The sequence below is a fragment of the Polypterus senegalus genome, chromosome 9 (assembly GCF_016835505.1).
Source record: "Polypterus senegalus isolate Bchr_013 chromosome 9, ASM1683550v1, whole genome shotgun sequence".
Taxonomy (NCBI): Eukaryota; Metazoa; Chordata; class Cladistia; order Polypteriformes; family Polypteridae; genus Polypterus; species Polypterus senegalus.
The window spans coordinates 127459206-127475938 of NC_053162.1; the positions used below are offsets into that span (position 1 = coordinate 127459206).

General features: G+C 44.3%; 1 protein-coding gene across 4 annotated transcripts in view; it reads right to left on the reverse strand.

Annotated features, from left to right (window-relative positions):
• Positions 1–16733, reverse strand: part of LOC120534991 (early activation antigen CD69-like) — a 51944-nt gene that overhangs the window by 13519 nt on the left and 21692 nt on the right. For 2 of the 4 annotated variants that reach the window (XM_039762495.1, XM_039762493.1), the window contains exons 2-3: positions 14818–14892; positions 4684–4788 (exon numbers count right to left, since the gene is read on the reverse strand). The exons of 1 other annotated variant lie outside the window; for it this stretch is intronic. In XM_039762495.1, coding sequence (XP_039618429.1) covers positions 4684–4788; positions 14818–14892 — 180 coding nt within the window. The remainder of the gene's footprint in view (positions 1–4683; positions 4789–14817; positions 14893–16733) is intronic. One more of the 4 variants, XM_039762494.1, reaches the window with a different exon arrangement.

Sequence of the window (16733 nt, forward strand, 5' to 3'; positions counted from 1 at the left end):
GGGCGGCGAGTCTTCTAATACACTGGTCATCCCGCATGCATGATTAAACGCACAAGCTATTGCAAAACTCCGGCTATCTAAGTGATCTAGTTAGCCTTTCAATGTATATCGACTAAAGAAGGGATTTAAAAAAAAATGTTGGTTATGGGCTGGATTTGGAATTGGAAGAGGATTTTATTCTCTCACAATGTTACAATTGAAGTGCGTTTGTCTGATCTGTCAATCTATCATTGCTAGTCCAACGAAGGAACATGTGGAAAGGCACTTTCGAACTGTTCATAAAAACTACGAAACTGACTTCCTTCCGAAAAGCAATCTGAGAAAGAGAAAGTAGAGGGAACTAAAATCGCAGTTAATTGGACAGCCGTCATTTTTCACTCGGCTGAATTCAAAAGCAAAGGCAGACACACCGAAGCATCGTTCCGGGTGAGTCACTTGATCATTAAGCATAAGAAGTCCTTCCAAGATGGAGAGATGATAAAAGATGCCTTCGTTGAGGCAGATGGCTAGGGAGAAATTCCTGCTGAGATTTCAAGACCCCTGGCCAGAGAAAAAGGAGTTTCTCCTTGTCATTAAACATGCAGAATACAAGCAACTTAATAACGATCAATGGCCACTAGACTTGGCATTTTTTTTCCGATCTGACCAACATGTTGATTGAGCTTAATTTACAGCTGCAAGGAAAAGAGAAAACCATGGTCAATATGATTAGCTCAGTTAATGCTTTCAAATGAAAAATGCAACATCTGTCCTCAAAACTGCAGTGCCTTGATTTGGGGAACATCCAAAACCTCGCGTCAGAGCTGGAGACGCAATTGAAGGCATGTGTGCAACTTGACAGCATACGCTACAAAGAGCAAAATTGTCTGTCAGACTTTATCTAATGGAAAAAAAGTAATGATTCGAGTGTTGCCCAATGTAGCGGAGTAAGAGTTGCGTTTCTTCTTCATAAATGTACTCAAGTAAAAGTAAAAAGTATGGTGCAGTAAAACTACTCTTAGAAGTACAATTTTTTAAAAAAGTTACTCAAGTAAATGTAACAGAGTAAATGTAACTTGTTACTACCCACCTCTGATACTCAGTATATATATATATATATATATATATATATATATATATATATATATATATATATATATATATATACTGTGGTATATGGCCGGCCATTCATCCCGGCCAATAGATCCTCCTGGAGGAAGACGTCCCTCGTGGGGCTGGCTGCTTCGAACCATGGTTCTTCCTTGGGGGGGAGTACTGTGGTATATAGCCGGCCATTCATCCCAGCCAATACCCCCAGACTGCCAGATGGAGCCCTCCCTGCAGCATGTATGTGCCCCGAATGCCAGCAGGGACTCCTGGACACTGGAGTTTTTATTCACAGTCCTGCTGGATACCATGGGGGCCGCCAGAGGACGCCGCAGGGAGGCTCAAGGAATACTTTCCCTACAGCCCGGAACTATGTCCCAGTCACGTGAACAGGTGAAATGCCGTACTTCCAGGTTGAAGAAAAAGAGGAGTTTTCACCTGACCCGGAAGTGCTGGGTAATCACATGGACTGAGGGATCAGAAGCACTTCTGGGTCAAGGACTATAAAGGATTGTGGGAAACCCCAGAGCATTAAGGAGGTTGGGAGGAAGGGTGATAACGTGTCTGGGAGTAGAGGATTTGTATTATTAATTGAATTAGTGTATTGTTTATGAGTATTGTGGAGTGGAGGGTGCTTTGTGCACTTTATTGTCCGAATAATGTAATTTATTGAACTTTTATCTGGTGTCTGGTCTGAGGGTTCAAGGGGATCGACAGCACCCCTATCTGTCACTATATATATATATATATATATAATTTTTAATGTAGGTTGATCATTTTGACCTGGTCATTTTAAAAGTAGCTCGCAAGCCGAAAAAGTGTGGGCACCCCTGTATTAGACAAACGCACATATAAACACACATTCACCTTTATTAGTTTCGAGCAACCTCTGTGGAGTTTACTTCACTGTGAGTTCGATGAAATCACAGAATTGTTCATAGACTTCACTGAACTCCATGAAATGCATTAAATCAAAGGGAAGGAGGAACAGAAATAGATTTGAGTGACTTATAATGGTGCAATGATGTTTTAAGTGTCCCTGAGGGCTAGAAAATATTTTCTATCTATCTATCTATCTATCTATCTATCTATCTATCTATCTATCTATCTATCTATCTATCTATCTATCTATATGAAATCTTTCATTAAAACACCACACCACTGGTTATATTGTCAGCTGATAGCTCTCATTTCCATTGTCCTGATTCCTGACTCTTGCACCAACACTTTCCTTCTGTTTTTCTCACATGATTTGTTAAAGAGTAGTGAATTTCAAAGTGATAAAGTGTGTGGTATTTTTCCACTCGCTTCATCCTCCCAATTCTATAGTAGGATATTCTACCAAAATGTCTAAGTCCAAACCAAAACAGAAATATAGCCTTTCCTGTAAAGTTGACAAATGGGGTTTTATAACAATTAATGCCTGTCTTGAAGCTAGGTGGTGCATACTCATTTATGCCATACAACATTGTAGGTCACAATACCAAGTTGTTGCTGCTACATAATCGGAAGGCATTGCTGCCCAAAAACTGACATAAGATGGAGTGGTGGGTCCTCAGACTCAGGCCTGGGTCTTCTTTATGGTTCAAAACACATGCGGGACAACATGACACCTTACTTGTCTTAAGGATCATGTCAAACACTAAAGGTTTATTTAAAAAGCTGTGTGTAAAAAGAGCTGTGGAAATGAAATTTGTTATTGTATTTGTGGAACACAGAGAAATTAATCAAGCAAGTGTGTTTGCTGTATTCCTCTACTTTTGGTGATGAAACAAGTCAGCATTTTCCTTTGTAACTGAGTGAAATAATTGGTCACATTGACTGGATGTCATTATGCCTGTACTCATATAGAAAATATGTAATAGAATCAAGTTATACAGAAAGTCCATGGACTAGATATTTAGAAAAATAACTGCTAAAGTAAAAGCGTGCATTAAAAATAATGCTTACATTTTTTGGTTCATGTGGCACAGGGTTTTTTGCTACAAATTATGACAGATTTTTTTTTAAATGATACTAAATAGAGTTGTATTTGCATTACTTTCAAGTGTCAAAATTTGTATCGTTTTTAAATGCAAAACATTACACTTTGTTTCAGAAACATTATTGACAAAGAGTTGTCTATAACAGCATAGGAATTTTTAAAAATACATCCAATTGGAGAACTGGCACCATTAAAACTTAGTTTTATATACAGTTGTGGTCATAAGTTGGCATTTATAGTTGTCACCATAAAGTTCAATTTTGGTCTCGTCACTCCAAAGGTCTTTGTTTCAGAAGTTTTGAGGCTTGTCGAGGTGCTGTTTGCATATTGTAAGTGGGCTGTTTTGTGGAAATTGCAGAGCAAAGGGTTTTTTTTTCTTGCAACTTGACTGTGCAGCCCATGTTTGTTCAAGTACCTCCTTATTGTGCATCTTGAAACAGCAACACCACTTGTTTGCAGAGAAGCCCGTAACTCAGCTGAAGTGGCTTGTGGGTTTTTCTTGGCAGCTCGACAAATGATCCTGGCAGTTGTGGTTGAAATCTCAGTTGGTCTATCTGACTGTGGCCTGGTAACAACATAACCCCTAACTTTCCACTTTTTTAGAGTTTGAACACTACTGCCAGGCATTTTCAGATCTTCAGATATCTTTTTATATCCTTTTCCTGATTTATACAATCAACAACCTTTTCTTGCAGGTCCTTTGACAGTTTTTTGCTTTCCCCATGGCTGCGTATCCAGCAAAGTCAGTGCATCTCTGCATTGATTTAAATTGACTATTTATACAGAGACATTGATTACAATCAAAAAAGTTACAGTTGTGAACATTCTCTCTTAATTACACTTAATTTGAACCTGTGTGAACCATACCCAACATTCAAGGTTATGTAAACGTATGATCAAGCCCATATGAGTGATTTCAGTTGTCATTATAATTTGAAAAGGGCACACACAAGTATGTGATAGCTAGCTGTGTAAGCCCGTACTGTAAAAAGCCTGGGGTACTAGAGACTATTGAAAGTGTCAGAAAAAAAACTGAAATGTAGCAATGTCAGGTAATTGAAAGGAACTACTCTGGGCATCTCTCTCCTAGGAGGTTTTGTGTTCACTTCGCTTCTTGTATTCTGTCGCTAAGTGAGTGACTCTTTCTTTGGAGGTTTCATTTTGCCGATGTGCTGGCCTCGCTTGTGTATCCTTGGAGGTGAAGCCCTAACCCCGACTCCACCTTTCACTTTCAGGTTGAACAGTCACACTGTTTATATATAAGATAAATTGCTTCTGCTGAGAACACTCCCTAATTAAAAGGAAAGCTTTCTTCATGAATATTTATGTTTTCCAAACAATGACCAATATATCATAAATACTGCCAAGGTATGTAAACTTATGAGCATGACTGTGTTTGCAGAAAAAAATATTAAATTAGGAAACTGACCATAAATCTGATTGAATGATTCTTCACTCTGTGGAATGGGAAATGGGTTGAATATAATATTGAAAACATAAATGAATTTCATGATTTAATTTTAAATGAAATGTTTGGGTGAAAAGGACACTTAAATGCTTTTGAAAAGCAATTAAATACTTCCTAAATTACAACAGAGGAAAAGACTACTTACGTAATATCCACCTATATTCAACAGCTCTATAGGCAGCTAAGAGACCTCCAAAAAGAACCAACACTATGGCAGTCCATGTCTTAAGGCAGCAGCTGTTTTCAGTATCTACAAAAATAACAGGGAAATTAGAATGTTAGCAAGATAACATTAATGATTCAAAATAATTACAAATTTTCAATGTGTAGAATGCAACAAAAGTTTTAAATATTTTCATCCTTGAAAATAGCATTCTCATATGTATGATTTAAAGCACGTTTCAAGTCTCTTATGAGTGCCTTGAATCCTTTGGTAATAATCATATTTATCATCAAATAATTTACATTGTCACTAATGAAATAGTCACGGATTTGCGGAATGGGATTTAAAGGGCTACCATTAAAATTTCCTTTCAGAATATTAATCATTACAAACTTCCAATATACAAAGAAAGAATAAAAAGAGTTTTATGTTAAAATAAAGGCAAAATAAAATGATTTTCTATTACCATTTTCAGTCCCTTATGTCAAGCTTCACAGCTAATTGAATACTTTTGTTTGTTAATTTTCTTTGGGATTGTTACTGTTTCATTTTTTGTGCAGTTACAGATTTTGTGGGGTTCCAGATAGTCATACCATAAAGTCACTGCAGTGACCATTGTTCCTGAGCTCATTTGGGCCATGGACATGCTCAAGCTTAGCAAATGGTTCAGTGTGTTTGTTCTGCCAGTTAATATCACAAGCAGACATTGTTAAGAGTGCAGAAAATCTGAAATAAGAGTAAGTTATTTTGATCGTTTCTGAGAGCCTAACACCATCTGTGTGATATGATGTATTCTGCACAGTTTATTTAAACATGTTTATTTTTTGCATTTTATAACCCTGTGTCTTTTAGACAATGTGTGTGTGTGTTTCTTTAACTCCCCCCCTATTCATCTGCATCAAAACATCGTATGTTCTTATTTTTGGTGAAACAAGGAGCCACGGTATTCCAAACAGGCAATACGTAGACTCAGTGGCACAGAACTAAACTCTTATTTTGGTAAATATAAACATTTTTTAAAAAGTCAAATAATTGCAGTGGTGTTTTTCTTCTTCCATTAAACAGTCAAAATACAGAATCACAGTCCAGTGCTGTACAAAACATACATAAATAAAAATACACATTGATACTTAATACATGGGCATTTCAAAAAGTTGAATTAAATGTATATGCAAAATGCCTGAATTATTAAAATTAAATGAGGCCAGAAATAAAAAAGAACACTAGGATCAATGTTGATTGGCAACCATTTTCATTGGTTTCAATGAACAGCATTTCACATAGGATACAAAAATAAACTTTCTCATTTGTGATGATTTTCCATCATAATTGTTAATGTTTAAGGCTATTTAAACACAAAAATACTTACTGAGAATGTTCTGTTTTAAGTCTCTTTATTGAGTTGCCAGTTATCAAAGTGGTACAATAGCATTTAGGTGTTATGTATACAGTACGGTAAAATTCTTTTTTTCTTTTTTGATGTACTCAATTCAGTCTGTTTCACTACCTGTTTTCCAAATGAATGGAATAAAAAAGTCCAACAATTGACTACATAAATAGCATAAAATATACACTAAATGCAAAAGAAGCATTTGTTAAAAGATTAAACAATTTTCTGGTGCTTAAAAAAAGAGCTGACTCCCCCTAAGTAACCTTTTCAGGGTTTTCCTTTTGTGGAACATTAATAAGCTCACATTGAAGGGAAAGGCCTTTAGATTAATTGTTTATGATGCATAGTTCATGCTAAATAGTTCTAAAAATGAGAATTGTTAGATGAAGGTGTTTCAACAGCAAGAAAATAAATATCCAGTAAAGAAGGAGTGGAGAGCAAAGCCAAAACACAAGGCCAGGTATTGCTGATGCTACCCAGATGTGAGGCAGTGGGCTTCCTTTTAAGCCAGATGCAGGAATGCTTCCAGTGCCATGCTGTGTCTTCCTGGAAGCACTTCCAGGCAAAACAGGAAGCAAGGAGGTTCTCTCCTGTATCGGCACCCATGGAACCTGACAGGGTTGCAATTCCAAACTCCAACTCGCAGGCACCTCTGCAGGAATCCTGAATGGGCTTCCACATGAGGACTACTGCCATCTGCCATATGTGAGATGGGACTATTCCCAATTTCAAGCTTTTGCTGGTCCAATTATTTTACACTGACATAAAGTTATTTTTACATCCAGCCAGCCAATCCATTTGTCCTTCCATTCTAGACCTCCCATCTAGGTAATAAACTATCCTCCTTCCCAGCTGGGAAGCTTGTTTACCTCATACAGCAGGAAGACTTTACCTTTGTTACTGATGGATGTAACTGATTTACAGCTTCAAAATGTGTTAGTCTGAATATCATTGACTGTGTTTGAAAGTATAAGATCTTATTCTGAATATTGCTTTAGTGAGCCAAGATAAAGCTTGTTTTGTACAGCAACTGCATACAAATATAACAAAGTGGGTTAAAAAACCGAGGTCAGTTAAATAGAATAAAATCTCTAGTGCTGATCAGAAAAATTTGCCAAAACGTTTATACAGCAAATATGCTGTGTTTGCCAGTAACCTTGTTTGCTGAATATTTTCCTAAAAATTAATTGCACGGCTGGCTTAAACAAACATTTTTTCCCAGCGCCCCATGATACATTGCAAGGCCACAAAGACATCACAGATCTATAACAGCCATGTCTATTGGAACTTTCATGCATGCCTACTGTGAGGTGTTGCATCTCGCAGAGCACCCTGGATATCATCGAGAGGAGTCGCAGCGCACGGCTCAAAAGCAACTCTGGTCTGTACTGGGAACTGAGAAGGATGGCTGTGAGTTCTCTGAGGGCAGATAAAGAGGCATTTGTTAGAGGAATCTGTGAGCAAGTGACACACCATCTGTGGTCTAGCAACCCGCGTCCTGCTTACAGAGGAATCAAAACATTACGCACATCCGAATCTGTTCCTCGGAGAGTTGCAGTCAGGGTGGCTGATGGAACGGTCCTAGCAGTTGTTCAAAGTTGAACCTCCGGCTAGGATGTTGGATATCTCTGGGTCCATGATTCTGGAGGTTGATCCTCCAATTAGCTGTGAACCACCCAATCTCACTGAGATTGCACAGGTGGTGATCTAGCTAAGGGGAGGAAAGGCTGCAGGGATCTGTGGTATCCGAGGCGAACTTCTCTAGGCTGGTGGTAAGGCTGTCCTCCTGGTATTGCAAGCAATCTTTGCTTCTGTTTGTGAAACTGGCATCATCCCAACTAACTGGAAAATGGGACTTGTCGGCCCTATCTGGAAAGGGAAGGGTGATCACCTGGATTGCAGTAACTATAACACTGCTCTTGGTGCCGGGTAAGGTCCTTGCTAGGGTCGTCCTCAATAGGAACAGTCTGGTTTTCTGCCTAAGAAGTCAACCATCGACTGCATCCTGGCACTGAGGGTTCTCATGGACCACAAACGTGAATATCGGCAGAGTTTCTTTGCAGCCTTTGTCGATTTTCATGCAGCATTCAGCTTCCTGATCCAGCTACCTTGTGAGACATCCTGAGGGTTTACGAGATCCACTCGAGCTTGTTGGATATCATGAGAGGCCTATACACTGGTACTGTGAGTGCTGTGCAGAGTGGAGGCAGAAACTCTGTGTTTTTCACAGTTGATTCTGGGGTTCATCAGGGGTGTGTTCTTGATCCTACTATGTTCAATGCTTGTATGGACTGGGTGTTGGGCAAGGTCGTGGGGTCCAGCGGCTGTGGGGCATTTGTTGGTGAAGAAAGATTCAGGGATTTTGACTTTGCTGACGATGCTGTGATCTTTGTGTAGTCAATGGAGGTTCTGATCAGGGTGCTCAAGAGACTGAGCGAGGAGTCTGAGTGTCTGGGCTTGCGAGTGTCCTGGATAAACACCAAGATCCAGGCCTTTAATGACCGCTTGGGCACAGCCATCAGCAGTGTTTCTGTCTGCAGAGAGAGTGTCGACCTTGTCGAGAGGTTTACAGTAATCCCTCCTCGATCGCGGGGGGTTCTGGATAGATGAAAATCCGCAAAGTAGAAACCATATGTTTGTATGGTTATTTTTAGATATTTTAAGCTCTTATAAACTCTCCCACACTGTTAACATTATTAGAGCCCTCTAGACATGAAATAACACACTTTAGTCAAAAGTTTAAACTGTGCTCCATGACAATACAGAGATGACAGTTCTTTCTCACAATTAAAAGAATGCAAATACAGTATATCTTCTCCTCAAAGGAGTGCGCGCATCAGGAGCAGAGAATTTCAGAGAGAGAAAGAGCGCTCGCTAAGAAAAGCAAACAATCAAAAAATCAATACGTGCTTTTGTGCTTTTAAGTATGCCGAAGCACCGCGATAAAGCAGCATTTTTTAGAGGAGCGTCATGTATCTTCTGGCCCCGGCCGGGCTGGAGCCCGCCGGACGCGCAGGAGGACGGAGGAGGGCTTGTGCCTCCTCCAGACCGCGAGGGGCGCCCGTCCTGGTTCTGTTGGGGCCACGGGTTGAGGGCATGGAAGCCCTTCCTGTAGGGGCCCGTGGTCACCGCCAGGCGGCGCCCGATGCGGTTTATCCCGTGCGGTTGCCGGTTGGGGCTGGAGCCCGGCGGACGCTTTGAGGACCGGAGGAGGGCGAGTGCCTCCTCCAGACAGAGTGGGGGCGTCCGTCCTGGTTAGGCAGGGGCCTCGGGTACAGGGCTTTGAAGCCCAGCCCTGTAGGGACCCGTGGCCACCGCCAGGCGGCGCCCCGGTGCCTAATTATCCCGGGAGCCCGGCACTTCCGCCACACCAGGAAGTGCCGGGGGGAAGACTTTGTGTGGCACCCGGAGAGCTGCCAGGAAGACGGCCGATACTTCCGCCACGCTTGGGCGTGGCTAAGGACGGAAACACCTGGGGCTCATCCGGGCATTATTTAAGGGGCCGCCTCCCTCCAGTCATTGGTGGAAGTCGGGAGGAAGCGGACTGAGCTGGAGAGCGAGGACAGGAGGCGGCCAGGAAGCAAGGCACAGAACTGTGGGCCCTGGACTTTGGGGAAATCGGTGCAGAGGCACTGGGGTTGCGTGAGTGCACTAAACTTGTAAATAGTGTAAATAAAGTGTGTTGGGTGCAAAACATGCTGTCCGTCTGTCTGTGTCCGGGCCAGGTTTCACAGTGGCGCAGCCGGCAGGATACTCCGCCTGGTTCAAGGCGGGGACCTGTGTTGTTAAAACAAAATATTTCTGTGAACGGCCCGGCGCAGCAGCGGACCCCACACACTGGCCGCTGGAGCGCCCGCACCTGACCGCTGGAGCGTTCGCCCAGAAACCGCCTCCGGACAGCGGAATGGCTTTCCCCGAGTGCGGAGGAGAACCCGACATCGCCGGAGCGCAGCGGGCTCCAGTCGCGCTGTCGAGACGGACAGCCAGGCCGGCGTGGCAGCACAGAAGGCCACACCGAGGCGGGGGCCTCGGCATGACGGGATCCCGGAGGGAAGGGCCCTGCCCTGCAATCATCGGCCCTTCGGGTCGGTCTTACCTCTATTCTTACAGGGAGGGACGAACCGATCCGCGCCCGCGGCAGGAGCACGCGGGCCACGGGCTGTCGGCAGCGCGCGACGGGCGGCAGCAAAGAAGGCTGCGGAAACGGAGCCGCTGCGGCTCAAGGAATCGCCGCAGCCACAACGCGCGAAGAGGCACGTCTCCGCACTCGGAGCAGGGAAGGCAAGATGGCCGCGGGCCGGATGTCCCGCCCGCTGACAGGCACGGGATTGGCCGGTGTGTCTTGCGTGCCGCCGATGATTGGATAGAGGCGGGCCCAAGGAATGCCAGTCTCGTGCCAAACCGAGACCCGATTGGGCCAGAGGGATTGGCCCAGAGGAGGCAGGCGGCGCGTGGAGCTGATGGACAGGTAAGCCCACCGACGCCTGTCTTTCTCTCCACCAGCGGCTCGGCGTGCGCCGGAGGAGTCCTTCGCCCGCCAAGCCGCCCTTAGAGGAGCTGCGTGTTCTCGCCGCCAGTGTGAGCAGCTGATGGAGATGGCGGTCGCGTCGAGAAAGACACCGAGTGAGACGGAGGATCGGCGCGGCGCTGGAACCGGAGGCAGGCAGAACACGGCGGGAGTGGTGAGTGTTGCCGTTCCCGTAGAGCAAGGGGGGGGGTTCGCCGAACATGGCCGTGACCGATTACGGGACGACCGGCTCCGAGTAGGCGACCTCCCAACAGCGGATGCGGCGGTGCAGACAGCTAGCGAGGCGAGGAGCTCGAACACGCAAGGGCTGGTAGGATCGGGCTGCTGAGTGCCCTGGGTCCTAGCGCCCTGCGCTCAAGCCTGCAGCTGTCTCCTGTCGCTCTGCCTGGACGCAGACGGGCTGGATTTGAGCTTTGCTGTGCTCAGACCCAGACCGCCAGCGTCCAAGAAAAGAAGGAGGAACCGAAGGGTGAATGCCGGTTCCTCCGATAGGAGAGGACGCGGCGCTGGGTGCGCGCGTCCGGAGAAGGGCCGTCCTCTGGATGGACAGAGGAGATCCCCTGGGCGGCTGGGCGAGCTGCCTGCGAGAGCGGTGCCGAGGCCGACGAGCGGACGGGCATGGAACCTGCGGCGGAGGACTTCAGCAGGCAAGTTGGGGCTGTCGGAGGGGGCAGGAGCACGGTCGTCACGGAGACCGACGGGCGCCGGGTGAGTGTCCTGGCTGTGCTTCTGGCCCTCTGTTCCTTTATTTTACAGGCCCGAAGCCCGACGCGCTGAGGCCGGCGCCAACGGGACCTGCCCGCCTGGAACGGGCCGCTCCGCGGGAGTGCTCCACGCCGGGAGGCCTACAGTGACCCCGCTGGGGGGAACAGCGGGGGCGAGAGCGGCGCAGACCACAGGGGGACGTTTGCGCCGGCGAGGGTGCCGAAGACAGATGTCCCAGGGTGCCGTGTTGGACCCTGGGGACATAGTAGGACCCTCGCTGGGGACGTGCTGCCCTTTCGGGTTGTGCCGCTTGGACCCACGTGTCCTCGCTAGCGGTGGGGCACTGTGGCCCCGGCCGGGCTGGAGCCCGCCGGGACGCCAGGAGGACGTGAGGAGGGCTTGTGCCTCCTCCAGACCGCGAGGGGCGCCCGTCCTGGTTCTGTTGGGGCCACGGGTTGAGGGCATGGAAGCCCTTCCTGTAGGGGCCCGTGGTCACCGCCAGGCGGCGCCCGATGCCGGTTTATCCCCGCGGTTGCCGGTTGGGGCTGGAGCCCGCCGGGACGCTTGAGGACCGGAGGAGGCGAGTGCCTCCTCCAGACAGAGTGGGGCGTCCGTCCTGGTTAGGCAGGGGCCTCGGGTACAGGGCTTTGAAGCCCAGCCCTGTAGGGACCCGTGGCCACCGCCAGGCGGCGCCCCGGTGCCTAATTATCCTGGGAGCCCGGCACTTCCGCCACACCAGGAAGTGCCGGGGGGAAGACTTTGTGTGGCACCCGGAGAGCTGCCAGGAAGACGGCCGATACTTCCGCCACGCTTGGGCGTGGCTAAGGACGGAAACACCTGGGGCTCATCCGGGGCATTATTTAAGGGGCCGCCTCCCTCCAGTCATTGGTGGAAGTCGGGAGGAAGCGGACTGAGCTGGAGAGCGAGGACAGGAGGCGGCCAGGAAGCAAGGCACAGAACTGTGGGCCCTGGACTTTGGGGAAATCGGTGCAGAGGCACTGGGGTTGCGTGAGTGCACTAAACTTGTAAATAGTGTAAATAAAGTGTGTTGGGTGCAAAACATGCTGTCCGTCTGTCTGTGTCCGGGCCAGGTTTCACACTTCTAAGCAAACAGCCCCTCTGCTCACACCCCCTCCGTCAGGCAGAGAGAGTGAGAGAGACATAGAAAAGCAAACAATCAAGCACCGCGCGGGAAGCATATCATATATCATTGAGGAGTTTTAGTTAATATGTAATACATGCTCTGATTGGGTAGCTTCTAAGCCATCCGCCAATAGCGTCCCTTGTATGAAATCAACTGGGCAAACAAACTGAGGAAGCATGTACCATAAATTAAATTACCCATTGTCTGCAGAAATCCGCGAACCAGCGAAAAATCTGTGATATATATTTAGATATGCTTACATTTAAAATCCGCGATGGAGTGAATCTGTGAAAGTCGAAGCGCGATATAGCGAGGGATTACTGTATTTACCTTGGCAGTGACATTCATGTCCTGTGAAGTCAGTAGACGGATTGGGAGAGCATGGGGGGTCATGAGGGGTGTGTGGCGCTCTCGATATCTATGTATAAGGACGAAGGTCCAAGTCTTTAGTTTCCTGGTGCTTCCTGTCTTGCTATATGGTTGCAAGGTATAGACGCTATCCAGTGAGTTGAGACGAAGCCTGAAATCCTTTAGTACTTTGTCTCCTTGGTTTGACTTTATGTTGAATGAGCGGTTGCTCATGGAGTCCCGAATGAGGCACATTACCTGCATTGTGAGGGAGCATCAGTTGCGGCACTACAGCCATGTGGCGTGTTTCCCCGAAGGGGATCCAGCTTGTAGGATCCTCATTGTTGGGGACCCAAGTGGCAGGACCAGGCCAAGGGGTCGCCCATGTAACACCTGGCTGCGGCAGATAGACGGTTATTTCGTGAGGGTGGGACCGGACCGTGTGTCTGCCTGTGGGGTTGCTAACCGGGATCCCGAGTTGTTTCGTCATGTGGTGGGTGCAGCAACGCACTGTACCAGTGCATGTTCCCCAACTTGACTTGACTTGCTACTGTAAGATCTTCTTCGTGTGTGTAATGTAATACCCCCTATCGGTATTCCAGCTGTATTTGCACATTGCATGTGTTTAAAAAAAGAAAAAACATGCTGTATTTTTATTTGAAGGCTACATTTACTGATTATAATTAGAATATTATGAGTGTTTCCACTGGATATATAATACTGATCCCATGTAATCATTCACTCACTGCAGCACAGTTCCTAATGGTTAATTTCATATACTATTTGAATGTATTCATAATTAGCCATGTGCCTCAACCAAGAGTCAAAACAAGCCTTATAGGAGACCAGAGAGTCAGAAAACACGTGAGACCCAGTGAAATAATAATAATTAAAGATTTATTACTATTTGCAAGGCATTCCATCTTCTTGATGGAAGACAAAGTGCAAAACCTCTGCACAAATATTCCAGCTGTGCCAGACTTCAATCAATGGAACAGGCCAGTCCCAAGATGCTGCTTAGTGGTGTGGCCAATGTGTGCCCCATGATTGGAACTCTGTGAGCACAGTGATATATACTGTATCATGTATATGTATAGTTAGCTCTAATTACTGGTAGTTTGAGGCCATGTGTTGTATTTTGTTTGTGGTTATCCTCCTGCCTGCATCTTTTGTTGTCTGAGTGTTTGAGGTAAGAAAGGAAAAAAATATATATTAACTGCAGTCTCCCTAACTCACCAAGAATAAATATTTAAAAAATTGCTTTTTATTTTAAATGGGTGTTTATCCCGTTGTTTTTTGACTTCAGTGCTCACAGAGGCCTGGTAGTGAAATGGTTATACTGCTGTCTCACAGGTCAAGTCACATTTTTAGCTACAATAATCAGTCCAGCATAGTTGGCAGATGCTCACCTAATATGCAGGGACACTTATGATACCATTGCAGGACTATAATCCTATCAAAAACTAGTTCGGTTCCTCCTTTCCATTGACTTCAATGCATTTTGCGTGTGATTTCGGCAACTGTGAACTTCTTGGGGTTCACTTATGTCTTCTTGCAGGAAATAAAACAAATGTTTCAATGGGAGGTTGGCCAAGAAGCTGTTTGATTGACACAAAAGTGTTTTCTGCCCTTTGAATATGAAGTCTGTACACCCTTATTGCAATGGCAGATGTTTTTGATGTGAAGGCTGAAATAAGGCAAATGATGACATTTTTTACCCTTTAACCAATTAGATCCATTTCAGAAAAAATAAGAAAAATAAAGACCTTTCAAAGATTTAAAAGCTACAAATTGAATATATACTGTACATAATACTGAGAGAATAAATAAAGAAGTTGCACTGTTTGATAATTTCTTTGCTTTTCTGAAATTATTTTGCATCAGGGGAAATTACTTGAGGTATAGAACATTTTAAGAGACGACTGAGTGTCTTTGCGTTTATTTTTCACTATGGATGTGGTAATTCCCTTCACTTCCCTTATCGTTATACCCTAGTTTTACCTTTTTGAGAGGTGGTAGAGTTTCCTATGGTCCAGTCAGATTTTCCTAAGGACAGGTAGATGCTTGTTCTCCATGCTAGTGAAATAACAAACAAATGCAACTTTGAATTATAATTGGAAATGTATTTCTATGCTGGTGCCACTCTAAATTTTCATCTGCTAACAACAAGGAAAAAAGAAGCCAATAGATGGCAGACATGAGTGTATATAGCAGAGTGATTGTCTCATCTCTGCTGCTTTATGCTTAAGAGAAAAATGTTGAAATAAAAAAATGAGATTTTATTAGTGGTCAATCCAGGGAAAACTGTGCTTTACAGAACATGAATCCAAAGCAGATACTGTAAGTGCAGTACCTAGAGAGGCACAACAGATATGAAAATACAAACTACCTTACAAAATATTACACACGTTAAAACAAAATGCAGTACTTTTAAAGAGTGGTGTTTTTTATAATCAATAATTATCTTGTCAGTTTTTAAAATGTTTAGATTTTTTGAGAGAAACATATTGACCAACTGATACAACACCCACCCATTAAAATACTTACTCCTTGTCTGTGATCAGACTAATTAATTTACTGTCATCGGCAACATTTATACAATAAAAACTGTTCTTTTTAGAAATAACTATCAAACAATAGAAAATGGAGTCTGAAAAACTGAAATGTGGATTAATACTTTAAAATGGAGTTGAATATTATGGTGTAGATGAAAATGAAATTGATAATAAACATTACAGTTTCTCAAGTGGACCTCGCAGTAGGATAATATTAAGTGCTACAGCCTCAAATATCTAGACACAAGGTTGGAGTCTGCAGGGTTTCCATGTGTTCCTGTGGGGTTTTTGCTATAAATTTAACAGGCAGACTCTTGAAAAGTATTGATTTCCAAGGAAGGAGCCCCATTGAATCAGCAAACATGAACAGGTAAAAAAAGTTTTTCAGATGAAAATAGAAGGAGAATGTTATCTTAGGTAGTCATCAGGTAGTCACAGCAATGCTACTTTTGGTATATTCTTCTCAAATGTCACCTGACATCGTGTTCTGGGCTGTCCAGGGATCAAAACGGGAGGAGACTGGAAGTAGTGAAAGTAACATCAGTTTTCTTCAGGCAGGACTTACTTGGGAACAGGACTTGAAATGTTAGTGATGTGGAAATGCAACCCTCTTTTCTAACACCCCAATGCCCACAGAAACTGGCCCCTTGTAAGGCATTCACCAAACTGACATGTTTAAAACTCCATATATTATAAGTGGGAATCTTTGGGAGTCTTGCAAATGTATTAAATTTTCATTCTTGGGATCTTGGTTAAATTCAAAATTGATTCTCAATTCAATATACAGGTATATATAATGTAATCTTTATAAGGATCATTTCAATAGCTTCATGCTCACATAGGACAGAATGATAAGTGTCTCTGGGTTTGGGTTTATTAAAAAAAAACCAAAAACAAAAATGCCCTTCACACATCTGAGCTGGCTCTCAATGTTTGTTTGAAACATCTGGCACAAAAGCCAGCTTGTCCACGAATGATTGTTAGTGGCACAAAGGAGAGAAAAGCAGAGTTCGACTGTTTGACAAGAGAAGAAGAGTGTTGGATACCAGTTTTAATAAGATAGGCTCTTAAAGAGAAATATACTCAGGATAGTCTCATATTATTTTCCAGCTGTGTTTGTTATTTTGAAGACATTTCCAGTGGCACTCAACAACAGGTAGAGACCTGCTGGTGTGTCTGACTCTGCACAGTTTCATTTCTGAAATAGGTATGCCTGGAACCAGGGAATTAATGTCACTTGGCAATCTGAAAATGTTTAAATAACAAATAATAAATGTATTAATGATCAGTTGTGCACAATAATACAGTGCATGAAGTATTTCAGGAATATCCATAAACTCTCATTGCAACATCCGTTTGACT